Raw genomic sequence first — 11,139 nt, 5'->3', positions numbered from 1 at the left:
ATTTAACACAATTGCATTATGGTCGCTATTATTAGGCAAGCTCTATTTCGTTATTGTGAAGTCGCATTGACGTAATTTTTGGATGATGAAGTCAGGTGAGGGTCAGAAATATTATATGCAAAAATTGTTACGCTAAGATAATTAAAAGTTATTGAGGTAAGAAACTACATCCATAGGTGGCATTACCAGTAATCGTCGCTATTATTAGGCAAGCTCTATTTCGTTATTGTGACGTCGTATTGACGTAATTTTTTGATGATTAAATCAGGTGAGGGTCAGGAATATTACGTGCAAAAATTGTTACGCTAAGTTAACTAGAAGTTATTGAGGTACGAAACTACACCCATACCGGACACACAGGCGTATTTATCACGATTGCATTATGGTCGCTATTATTGGGCAAGCTCGATTTCGTTATTGTGACATCGCATTGACGTAATTTTTGGATGACGAAGTCAGGTGAGGGTCAGGAATGATATATGCAAAAATTGTTACGCTAAGATAAGTATAAGTTATCGAGGTAAGAAACTACATCCATTGCGCTAAGGCAAATTAATATGTCGGTTTCTGCTTGTCTAAAGCCTTGCATAGAGTGAAAGCGTTCCACGTCCTATTAATAAAATGTGGCCCAATACATGATCAGTCTCTGGATATTAAATAACAAGTCTTTATGTCTGCGGCACCTAACCTCAATCATTGCGTGAATTAAATGTTCTTTCTCTTTGTCTAAAGCCTAGCTCAGAGCGGTATCGTATATCACCCTATTAATAGATCGTAGCACAATACATGAGCTATTGCTGGACATAAAATAATAAGTCTTTATGTGTGTGGTACCCAACTTCAACCATTGCGTAAAATAACATGTATTTTCTGCTTGTCTAAAGCCTTGGTTAGAGTTGTATCGTATAACGCTCTATTTTAGATTGTAGCACGATACATGAGCTATTGTTGGACAGAAATTGGTCAGAATGGAATATCGTGAACGTTCCTTGGCGACAATTTAGTCGCTTGTGATTCTTGTTTATTTTGAGCTCTGTACAACGACCCCGATAAGAGAGAGGTCGCTGACGTATTGAGTTTGTTGACATACTCGTAGGCGCCATTACGGGGGACCGTCGCTATACTTTGGCAAGCTGTATTTCGTTATTGTGACGTCGCAGTGACGTAATTTTTGGATGACGTCATCAGGTGGGGGTCAGGAATCATATATCCAAAAATTGTTACGCCACGCCCACTAGAAGTTATTCAGGTAAGAAAGTACATGAGACCCCAGATTTGTTGAAGAACAAAAGATTGAACTGTTAGTGAGGTGGACGCAAAAGAATGGAAAAAATGCAACTTTCCAGATATTGAGAGATCTTGTTTCACAATATTATGCCTCTGAAGTTGAAGATGTTTCTGTAACCAGGGAAAGACTGGAAGATGTTTTTCAAAATATTGTTGACCGATTTTCAACTACTGAGTTTAAGGAATTTGCTCGATCAGCGAAGAGTGGTTTAAACCTTCCTGAACATACTATAGCCACTATGAATGAAGATAACAGATTTTCAATGGAAGAATGTAAACTTTCAATGCTTTGGGAATGGAGATACAGAACACATCATCTAAGTACTGATGATACAGTTGTCACCAAAAATATAAGAAAGCTGGTAGAGGCCTATATTACTTATTGCATTCCGAAACTTCAAGGGGATGAGGAGCATCAATTTATCAACAAACCAACAGAAGATCGGGAACTAGTCACAGAAAAGCCAAGTGTAGATAAGCTTGGACAATCTCAAATGATACCAAGTGAAGGAGGTGTTATACCATTCCAAGAAAACTCAAGTAAAGCTTTTGCTCTGCAACCCCCAATAGTCCTGAAAAAAAGTAGTTTTGAGGCGACTATGTCTGGTAAAAATGATGATGTACTAACATCAAGCAAATGGGCCCAAAAAAGTGAGGAATTATCTTCTAATAGATTCAAAATGTCTGCCGATGTAGATTTGAGAAGTATGGAATTTTGCAGAGTTCTGGACGAGTATATGAATCGTATGTTAGCCTATGAATTGAAAATATTTCAAGAAAAAGGGAATATTGACGTCAGTCTTCCAATGGTGACTGCATTATTAGATGATTCAAAAAATGTTGATGTTACAAGGATCCATGCTGATGATTCGGTCAACCATGTCATGTTGCTAGGTGACACAGGCTCTGGAAAAACAATATTTGCTTTGAATTATGCAATGATGGCTTCGAAGAAGAAGTTGGTGTTTTCCGCTGAGATTAAGATGGTCTATTATGTGGATGTTTCTAAGTTATACAGCAAACAAAGAACAACTCCTTTTGATCTTCTGTTTGTCCAACAGCTTGGATCGGAACTTCCTGAATACCTACATGATTCCGGATCAAACTGGTTGAAACTGAATTCATCAAATGTTTTGCTTGTATTGGATGGATTGGACCAAAATCAAACTCCATTAGAAGGTGATTATTCCAAAATTGGAGTGGACACTGTAGCAGATACCAACACAATTATCGCTAATGTATTATCCGGGCATATTTACCAAGGAATTAAATTATTATCAACATCACGCTGGCATGCATATTGGAAATTGCCCCCAAACATGAAAACCCCAAGAACCGTGGTCTTAAAAGGATATGATATAGGAAAAGTGCATCAACTTGTAGAAAATATATTTGGCTCCAAAAGTGAAAGCATGATTTTCGTCTGGAAAATATATGGGGCATTTGACCTTTTTTCAAACCCCTTGTTCATGAGATACATAACTGAGACTTATAAAAATCCACCAAAAGGTGCTGATGTGAATATCACAACTACGATGGTTTCAATTATGAGACTTTTCTCAGGATCTCGTCATAAAGGAAATGTCCAAAGTCTTGTGCCAAAAGGCATGAAGTTGGCTTTTCTTGGGATGATAGAGAATCGATTTGTTTTCACAGCAAGGTATATTGAGTCACTCAACCTGGATATGAGTGACATGCGTGGTCTTGTTGAGATGGATGCTGACACCCGATTTGTTGAGTATGTTGCCGACGATAATGATATGAGAATACGCTTTCTACACCCGCACATCCAAACGATACTTGCTTCCTTGTATGCTTGCAGTCTTGACTTGGAGGAATTCAAGAAGTTTATCGAGGATAATTACAAAAAATCTGGAATGGAAGTTGTTATAAAACATATTTTTATAATAATTCTCAACAAATCCACTGCAAAAAAAGCATCAAAATTTCTACCAGATAACTTGCATAGTAAGTCTGAATACCTGCTTGAATACTTGGGTAAATTATTGGATCAAAAAGTGATTTCGGATGAACTACTAGTTTCCATATTGCATGAATGTGGCCCAGATGTCTTCAAACAATTTACAACCAATGCAGAAGAGTTTGATTTCACAAAAACTTCTCTGCATCCTGGCGAACGAAATACATTGTTGTCCATCGCAAATAATGCTGTGTCATTAAAGTCCATTCGAATGACAACATTTGAAATTTGCTCGACAAATTTGCCACTCATGATATCACTACTCAGTTGTAATATTAGCATCCTGATTACTCTTCTTGAAATTATTGGTATGGATTGCAAAAATCTTCAAAAATTAGGTGAAGCTATAAAAAATGGCGTATTAACTGCTCCTACTATTCATTTAAAGAATACAACAATACTGGAACCAGCAGCATATTTCTTATTTGTCCAAGTGTTGCACCTTTGTGGATCTCGTTCTCTGATTTTGAATGACAATAACTTGAGTTCTGAAAAGATAGTAGAACTCAACAATGCATTTGTGGAATATAATGTGATTTTGGATGATTTACGAATTCATAGTCATTCTATAACAAATTTAGAAGAATTTGAGCTTCTTGCAGAGCTATTGAATAACACCAAAACCACAGTGTTTACAGCTATGGGTATATGTGCAACATATGATCGTTTGTCATCATTTTGCACTGCTCTACAGCAAAAGCAAGTTACATTTTCTTGCTTGAACAACAGAGGAATTGTGTCAATGTCCCCTACTGATGATGAGATCTTTGTGATGTCGAGGTTAGCTCAAAAAGTTCACAAATGCTTGTCGCTGGGCCCCCTGAAAATGAATAAATCACAAAAAAATATTTTGCTCAAAGAGATTGGAAAATTCTCAATAGAACGGTCAGCCCTTTCACTCGATCAAAACATCAAATTGTTTTCTATACTCTGGTCAAGAGAGAATAAGATAGATGCTAATGAACCTTTGGTCGAAGAAATTGGACCAGATGGTGGATTTATGTGGCTTTATGACTGCAAGCTCCTTGTGCCGCCTGGTGCTGTTAAAACAAAAACTACATTTTCTCTTTCGGTCAATAATTTCTTCGATGATTTCCCAGATGATTTACTTCCTATCACACCTGTCATTGAATGCAATCCTTCAATAACATTTGATACACCAGTTACTTTGACGATGAAAACAAATTTCTACAGTAAAAATAATCGGGAAATTCCAGTTAAAATTATGCACAAGGAAAAAGACGGGGAATGGACAATGATTAAAGATGTTAAGTTGAAAACCGAAAGTGAAATTGTGTTCGAAGTGGACCGTTTCTGCGATTTTTGCAATGGGAGTGAGAAGGACATATGTGAAAATGGAATATTTACTTTTATTAACGATCTCTACATGCAAAAACAGACAGCACAAATCATATCTGTTTTAACAAGAAATCGATCTGACCACGAAATCACAGAATCAGCTTTGAAAAAAAGAGGTTTTGTTGGAATTTTGCCTCTTGAGGAGCGATTAAACGTTGGTCTCAAATCGAAGATTGAAATAAAAATTGAATGTGATGATAATTCAGAGGTTCAACTTCCTAATATTCAGCCCCAAAACGAGATTATAGAAGTCACAAAGGATATTGTGAGACAGGGATTCTCTCATTTATGTTTTACCCCAAGTGATTCGATTCGTGACAAACGAGGACAAATCCGCATCAAGTATTCAATAATCTATTGCGAAAGAACCAGACATGTACCTGTTATAATAGTCTGGCCTATTGAAGAAAGCAAACCAGAAAATTTAAATGTGTACACTGAAATAAACACAGGATCACATGCATATGGAAATGTATTCAGAGATAATGCACATGCAGAAATACAAGAACATGGGTCAAGTCATTTTGTAATGGCAGGTGTAACACCACAATGAATCTTCCTTTCCATTGGTTCTAATGAGTTTTTCTACAAAATGTTGACCTTGAATAATTTTGTATAATGTTTGTTTTTAGAATAGAAAACTTCCATATTTTTTTTCAAGTGTTTTGTTTATATATATATTATAGTATGAAATTTATAGTTAGCGCATAGGTTTTCATTTATGTTGTATATGCTGTTATTGTAACTTTGTATATATCAAAAGCATCTGATTTTGCCAAGCAGTTATTTTGCCAGAAAAAGCTATTTGTTGAACACACTGATTTGTCTCTGACCTTTGAAATTTTTTTAATGCCATCATTGCAAAATTTTTGATGCTTATTTTGAGAGTTCGGGCTCACAAACTGGTTTACATGTTCATAGTCATGATTTTGATTTAATTATTCCCTGCTTGACGTTAAAAGTTCTTTTTTGATTTACTCCATATCTCTCGCTCCTAGTTTTTGTTTATAGCAACTGAACTAAATATCCTTGCTGACAAATTTACCATTGACTTATACATATTGATTTGAGTGGTTTTATATGCATTATTCTGTTAATTTTGTTTAGGTTAATTCTGTTAAGGTATGCAGGTCAGGTTATCACATCACTTTCTAATTTATAACTTGCACATTTTTTAAGGTTTTATAAAGAAAATAGAGATGGGTTTATGAAATATATTACCTAATGCTTGTTTATTGACACTATGCCATTTTCTAACCATGCAAATTCCGCTGTAAATTTTTATGCAAGTTGACTTACCACGCCTAGTTCATATATTGCATAGTACATGTATATATTTTTGTGTTTTTAGTTTATGAAATAAGCTTAGTGCTATAGTATGGCAGAATATGCCGAGCATGGGGATTTAAAATTAGACGATTCCGATGTTTCTGAAGCGAATACGTCAAAAAGAAGCAACACCTCTATGCATGAAGAAAGTTTTGATGAAAAACCAGGTAATTTACTTTATGCCTTCGCTCTGACAAGGTTTTAAACTGATGTTACCAGGTCAGGTAGAAATGTTGCTGTAGTATACTAATATTCTTTAGTTGATATTATTAGTATAATACTTATTTATACATACAATATTAAACAGTGGTTCTCAAACGGCGCAGCATGCCCCGCAAATAAAAATATTTGTTAGGTTTAATCTTGTCCGTCCTTAATTTGCATATTTACTTATCTTTATTATTGGAGATTGCAATTTCATCCACATTATTCAATGTGTTTTTTGAATAAAATATACTTTTGCCTCACTATCTGTTATTTGTAGCTTTTCTATTTTTGAGGTGAGGCGCAAGACTTGGAAAATTCTAAAATAGGCGCGGCTTGGAAAGTTTGAGAACCTCTGTTATTTATCACAAGTGATGAACAGGGACTTTTTTTAGTAAAGGAATGCTAGAAGCGGTTTTGCTTCTAACATTGTAGTCCCCTTCAACTCCTCTGTGGCCCCTTGCATAGGCCCCAGGCCCCCGGTTGGGAGCCGCTGCTTTAGGAGGTATCTTTATTTTCAGGTTCTTCAAAATTAAAAAGAAAGTTTGGTTCGCCATCAGGACCTCAAGAAAGCCCAAGCAAAGGAGACAAAAATACATCAATTTCATCGAAAGAATCACCAAAGTATGTCTAAAGAAGCTAGTTAAAAGAAATTTACTATCAAAATTTTTCAATTTCCCAGTAAAACATCTAGATGTGAATTTTTTCCCCTCTAAGTGTGGCTGAGCGGAATAATCTCATCTGAATTAATCCAATGCCGGTGCTGCCGCATGCCACTTTGTAATTTCTCAGGTTAGATGTCTAGACTAGACCTGATTTTTTTCCACTGAAAAGTGACTGAGCAGAATAATCCCATCTATTTAATCTAATACCGCTGCTGCCATATTTCACTTTCTAATTTCCCGGGTTAGATATCTAGACTTTATCTGAAATTTCCCATTGAAGCGTGAATGTGTGGAATATTCTCATCTAATTAAGCTAGTGCCGGTGCTGCCATATTTTATTTTCTAATTTCTCAGGCTAGATATCTGGACTAAACCCGAGTTTTTATCATTGAAGCGTGAATGAGCGGAATAATTTCATCTAATTGGGCTAATGCCGGTGCTGCTCTATTCCACTTCTCCAATTTCCAATTGGAGCGTGACTGGGCAGAAAAATCTCATGTTATTAATCCAATATCAGTTATATCATATTTTACTTTCAAATTTTTTATTTATTTTCAGAAAAGATCCTACGTCAGCACAACAGGCAACTGCTGATGAAATATTATCAGCGAAACGAAAAAAAGAAAAATCAGGAAGAGTTGAAAGAATGAAAATGCAGTAAGTTGGAAATTTAAATTTAGTTATATTTTACAGCAGCTCTGATGTTCTCATGAATTTTGTTTTGTAATGTTCTTCATGAATTCTTTATGAATTTTATAATGTTTTGAATTTTGAACCAACTCCATGGAAACATGCCAAACTACGATCATGCCATTTCTCCTGTATATGCTTTGTATTATATTTTAACGAACTGATTGGATTATTTGGTTGCATTAAGATGGTCTTTTGTAACAGTTGTATTTACATTAGGTTAAATGTGTTATGCGTTCACAAACAGTGAATTTATATAGATAATAGATGACACTCAAGTTGGTGATCTGTAAAGAATCTGCTCATCAGACTTCCCAACATGCTCAAATCTTTTCTTTAAATTTGTTTATTTTTAGGCGACTTGTGACAGCTTTCTCTGAAGACCAATTAAACAGATATGAAATGTACAGACGTTCATCGTTTCCAAAAGCTTCAATAAAACGATTAATGCAATCCATCGCTGGATGCACAGTATCACAAAATGTGGTGATAGGAGTTGCTGGAGTGTCCAAAGTAAGCTCGTCTTTATCTTTGTATTGGAATAGTTCAGGGCATAGATTCTCAAAGTGCGGAAAAACCTTGGTGCTCCGCAAGCCATTCATTTACTTATTAAAATACTGACTTGGCTAATTTTGTAACTGTCCAAAGAATAACGGCATTAATAAAATTTGACAACAGTAGCGTTGAAATGTGGAAATAAGGTGGTAATTTAAATATGACATTATCTATAAGTTCCAATAGAATAGATAATAGTTTCTAAAAAATTCATGGTGGGGCACTGTAAATAAATATTCAGGCCCTTGACAGGCTCCATAACACCAACAGTTCAAGAAACCCAAGTTTAGGATTAAATCTTTCACAAAAAATCTCATGGATTCGAATTTCTTAACAAATTATTTGAGAAAATTACTTTGAAGTCCAATATTTCTCTTGCTCTCATTACTGGAAATAATTGGCCAACTGTCAAGTCAGTTTTCCATTCACTAGAATCTGATACAATTTTTCTGATTTTGTTGTTTCCTATATTTTATCAGGTTTATGTCGGTGAAATCATGGAGATAGCACTTGATGTTATGGAGCAACAAGGGGAAACGCCTCCAGTGAAACCAAAACATATTCGTGAAGCAATCAGAAAATTAAAAGCCAGAAGAACTTTCCCGTTTTCTAAACTGAAGACTAACCCATTATGATGCCTGTATTTGAATTGTTTTGCCGAAGGCCGAATCCTACCAAGCCTGTCCTGAATGGCTTTTCTGGTTAAGAGATGGGTACATTGCTGTCAATTTCCTATCAGAATCATGAAAAAATGGACTTTTGTGATGCTTCATGACATAATCTTTCAGAATCAGAACTGTTTATTTTGGAATTATAGGGTGTCCATGAGGTCTTAATTTTTTTTAATTGCAAAGGAAATTTATCAATGCACTATATTGTTTTGGCCCTCACAGATGTATCAAATGTAGGACACCCTGTATATTGGGAATATTGTTAAGAAATATTACACCGTGTTTCTCAATTTTGTAGTCGCTGTGGTATTACTGTTGTTCTTTAGTTTTCGTATTATTACTGCAAATACAATACTTATCATAAACTACTGAAGGTTGGACAGATAATATAGTTTTATGCATAGGGAAGGATAAATAAAAAGTTCCAAAATAGGCCAAAAGCAGATTTAAAAAAAAAGGAACGAATGATTCTAACTGATGTGTGACATGATTTTCTTAAGTGAAGTTGAACAAATAATTCCATACCTGAAAGCTAACCGGACGATATGGAAGTCATCATAGCAGCTTTTCTATACTGGATTAATATTTATATCCTATCTAGAACACCCTGTGTGGGGTGGTGTATACATCATGATCTTTCTATTTAATAATCCGTACTTTTACTGCAACTTATCAATGTTCCAATAAAGATTTGTTCAAGTAGGAGTTGTGCAGACTTATGGAATTTATTTGAGAATTCGGGAGGTCCAAAAGTTCCATAATGCCGTTTGCTCTGAAAGTTAAAAACCTTCCTACCGGCTCTAGATTGGCAAGCAATGCTATCGAAAACAGAGAGTTGGACGCTGAGATATAAAGAAAACGTCACATGGAAAACTAGTTTAGAACTTTTCCACGCTCATTACAGGGCATTTGTATCAAAACTAAATATCAGTAATATGTGATATTATATAAGTTTAATAAGTGGTGGTTCCTGGTCTTACAAGCTAATCAACAGGTTGCCAAGTCAATATTGGAAAACAAATTGAAAACGACGTATTTTTCTCCAAAACAAATGAACCCAAAATCACTCCAAAGCTACGTTCAGGTATGAACAACGACTAACATGAAGTAACAATCAATTTTTTCTGTAATCACCACATAAGAATCGCAACCACAATTTTTTTTTTGTTCTTTTTTGAATTCTAGTTTGTAGTAAGTATTGCCATGATCTTCTTTTAGCCAGTGTCTTACACTTTAAAATTGATATAAAAGGTATTGTCCGATTTTACATCGTGCCTTTATTTTATTGTGTTCTTTTGGTGGACGGGCACGTACATGTACGTTTTTAACTTTTTTATTAAGTTATGCCCGTCCTCCAGGTCCTTGGCATTTTGTGAAGTAGGCTACAACACGATGATCGCGTTGCAATATATTTGTTGCACTTTACTTTGGATTTTGTTCGCTTTCCCGATTCTATAATCAGTTTTATTTACCTATTTTGTTTTTATCAATTATTTTATTGTCTTTTATGCTGATTATGGATTTAAAATATACTTATAATTCTTGTAGTTTCACATTCAAACGCATTCCTGTGCTGATTCAGATCCTAATATACTTTTGGATTTATATCCCACTGATGTACTGTAACAAATTTATTCCCTAAAATCAATATCACTGAATGTTGTTTTTCTAAAATTGTAAAAGTTTTGATTCATATTTGTTAGAAATTTTGAATAAAATTGAAAATAGTCCAGCAATGACGTCATGACGTAATACTATGCAAGAAACACAAACTAGCTTCTTATTTTATCATAAATACCAATAAAAATTCTGATTGAAAACGTTTAAAAAAATTTGACTGCGTTAGTAAGTTAGTAACGAATTTGTTGAGTGTACAGTACGGTACCTGATTATCATCAATACCGGTATGTCTGAATGTGGCCCAAAGATTTAATCTATACCGGTATTTATTGAGTGTATCGCATTGCCATCATCTATAAAAACTATATGTGGCTCAGGTCTGTGGTTCACAAACATTACTGCATTAATATCTCACTCAGGTTGTTCGCACGGCGGTGTGGCTCAACGGGCTAAGCGTTAGGAATACGCTCGCCACCGCACCTTAATCACTCTGCGTGGGTTCGCAGGTTCGAATCCCATGCAGGGATGGTTATGTGCGAGAGGATTGCTGGATTGCTGTCCTCGCCGCCGTTGGGTGGTTCACGTAACCGCTGGTTGGTTACGGCTTCCTCCCCCACCAAGTCCATGCTTCCGAAAACAAACAATATATCTAATCCCATACCAGACTTGGAATGGTAACCGGACGAGAGGCCGTGGTTCGCCATATGGATAAGCCGTCTTATCGGCTTTCTTCTCCCCCGGGATAAATATGTAAATCCTATCCTATCCTGCGTCGTAA

At 35.6% G+C, this 11,139-nt stretch overlaps 1 protein-coding gene and 1 long non-coding RNA gene across 2 annotated transcripts in view; both read left to right on the top strand.

Annotated features, from left to right (window-relative positions):
* Window positions 1-729: 729 nt before the first annotated feature.
* LOC120344522 (uncharacterized) overlaps window positions 730-11,139 on the top strand; it is a 114,208-nt gene continuing 103,798 nt past the window's right edge. The window contains exon 1 of the long non-coding RNA XR_013468989.1: window positions 730-1,249. This is a non-coding gene — a long non-coding RNA (uncharacterized LOC120344522). The remainder of the gene's footprint in view (window positions 1,250-11,139) is intronic.
* Window positions 5,963-10,045, top strand: LOC120334100 (transcription initiation factor TFIID subunit 11-like). Its single transcript, XM_039401551.2, has 5 exons — window positions 5,963-6,123; window positions 6,682-6,784; window positions 7,384-7,482; window positions 7,872-8,028; window positions 8,550-10,045. Exons 1-5 carry the CDS (start codon window positions 6,006-6,008, stop codon window positions 8,703-8,705), a joined length of 633 nt encoding a protein of 210 aa, XP_039257485.2. The 5' UTR covers window positions 5,963-6,005; the 3' UTR covers window positions 8,706-10,045.

The sequence above is a fragment of the Styela clava genome, chromosome 15, assembly GCF_964204865.1.
Source record: "Styela clava chromosome 15, kaStyClav1.hap1.2, whole genome shotgun sequence".
NCBI lineage: Eukaryota > Metazoa > Chordata > Ascidiacea > Stolidobranchia > Styelidae > Styela > Styela clava.
Note: the sequence above shows the minus strand (reverse complement) of the source record. Positions and strands in the feature narration are given on the sequence as shown.

Excerpts from the sequence above, each read along its gene's own strand:
- LOC120334100 (XM_039401551.2), top strand. The coding sequence starts at position 6,006 with ATGGCAGAATATGCCGAGCATGGGGATTTAAAATTAGACGATTCCGAT. Across the intron at positions 6,785-7,383 it reads TCATCGAAAGAATCACCAAA|AAAAGATCCTACGTCAGCAC; the intron begins GTATGTCTAAAG and ends ATTTATTTTCAG. Across the intron at positions 7,483-7,871 it reads GTTGAAAGAATGAAAATGCA|GCGACTTGTGACAGCTTTCT; the intron begins GTAAGTTGGAAA and ends GTTTATTTTTAG.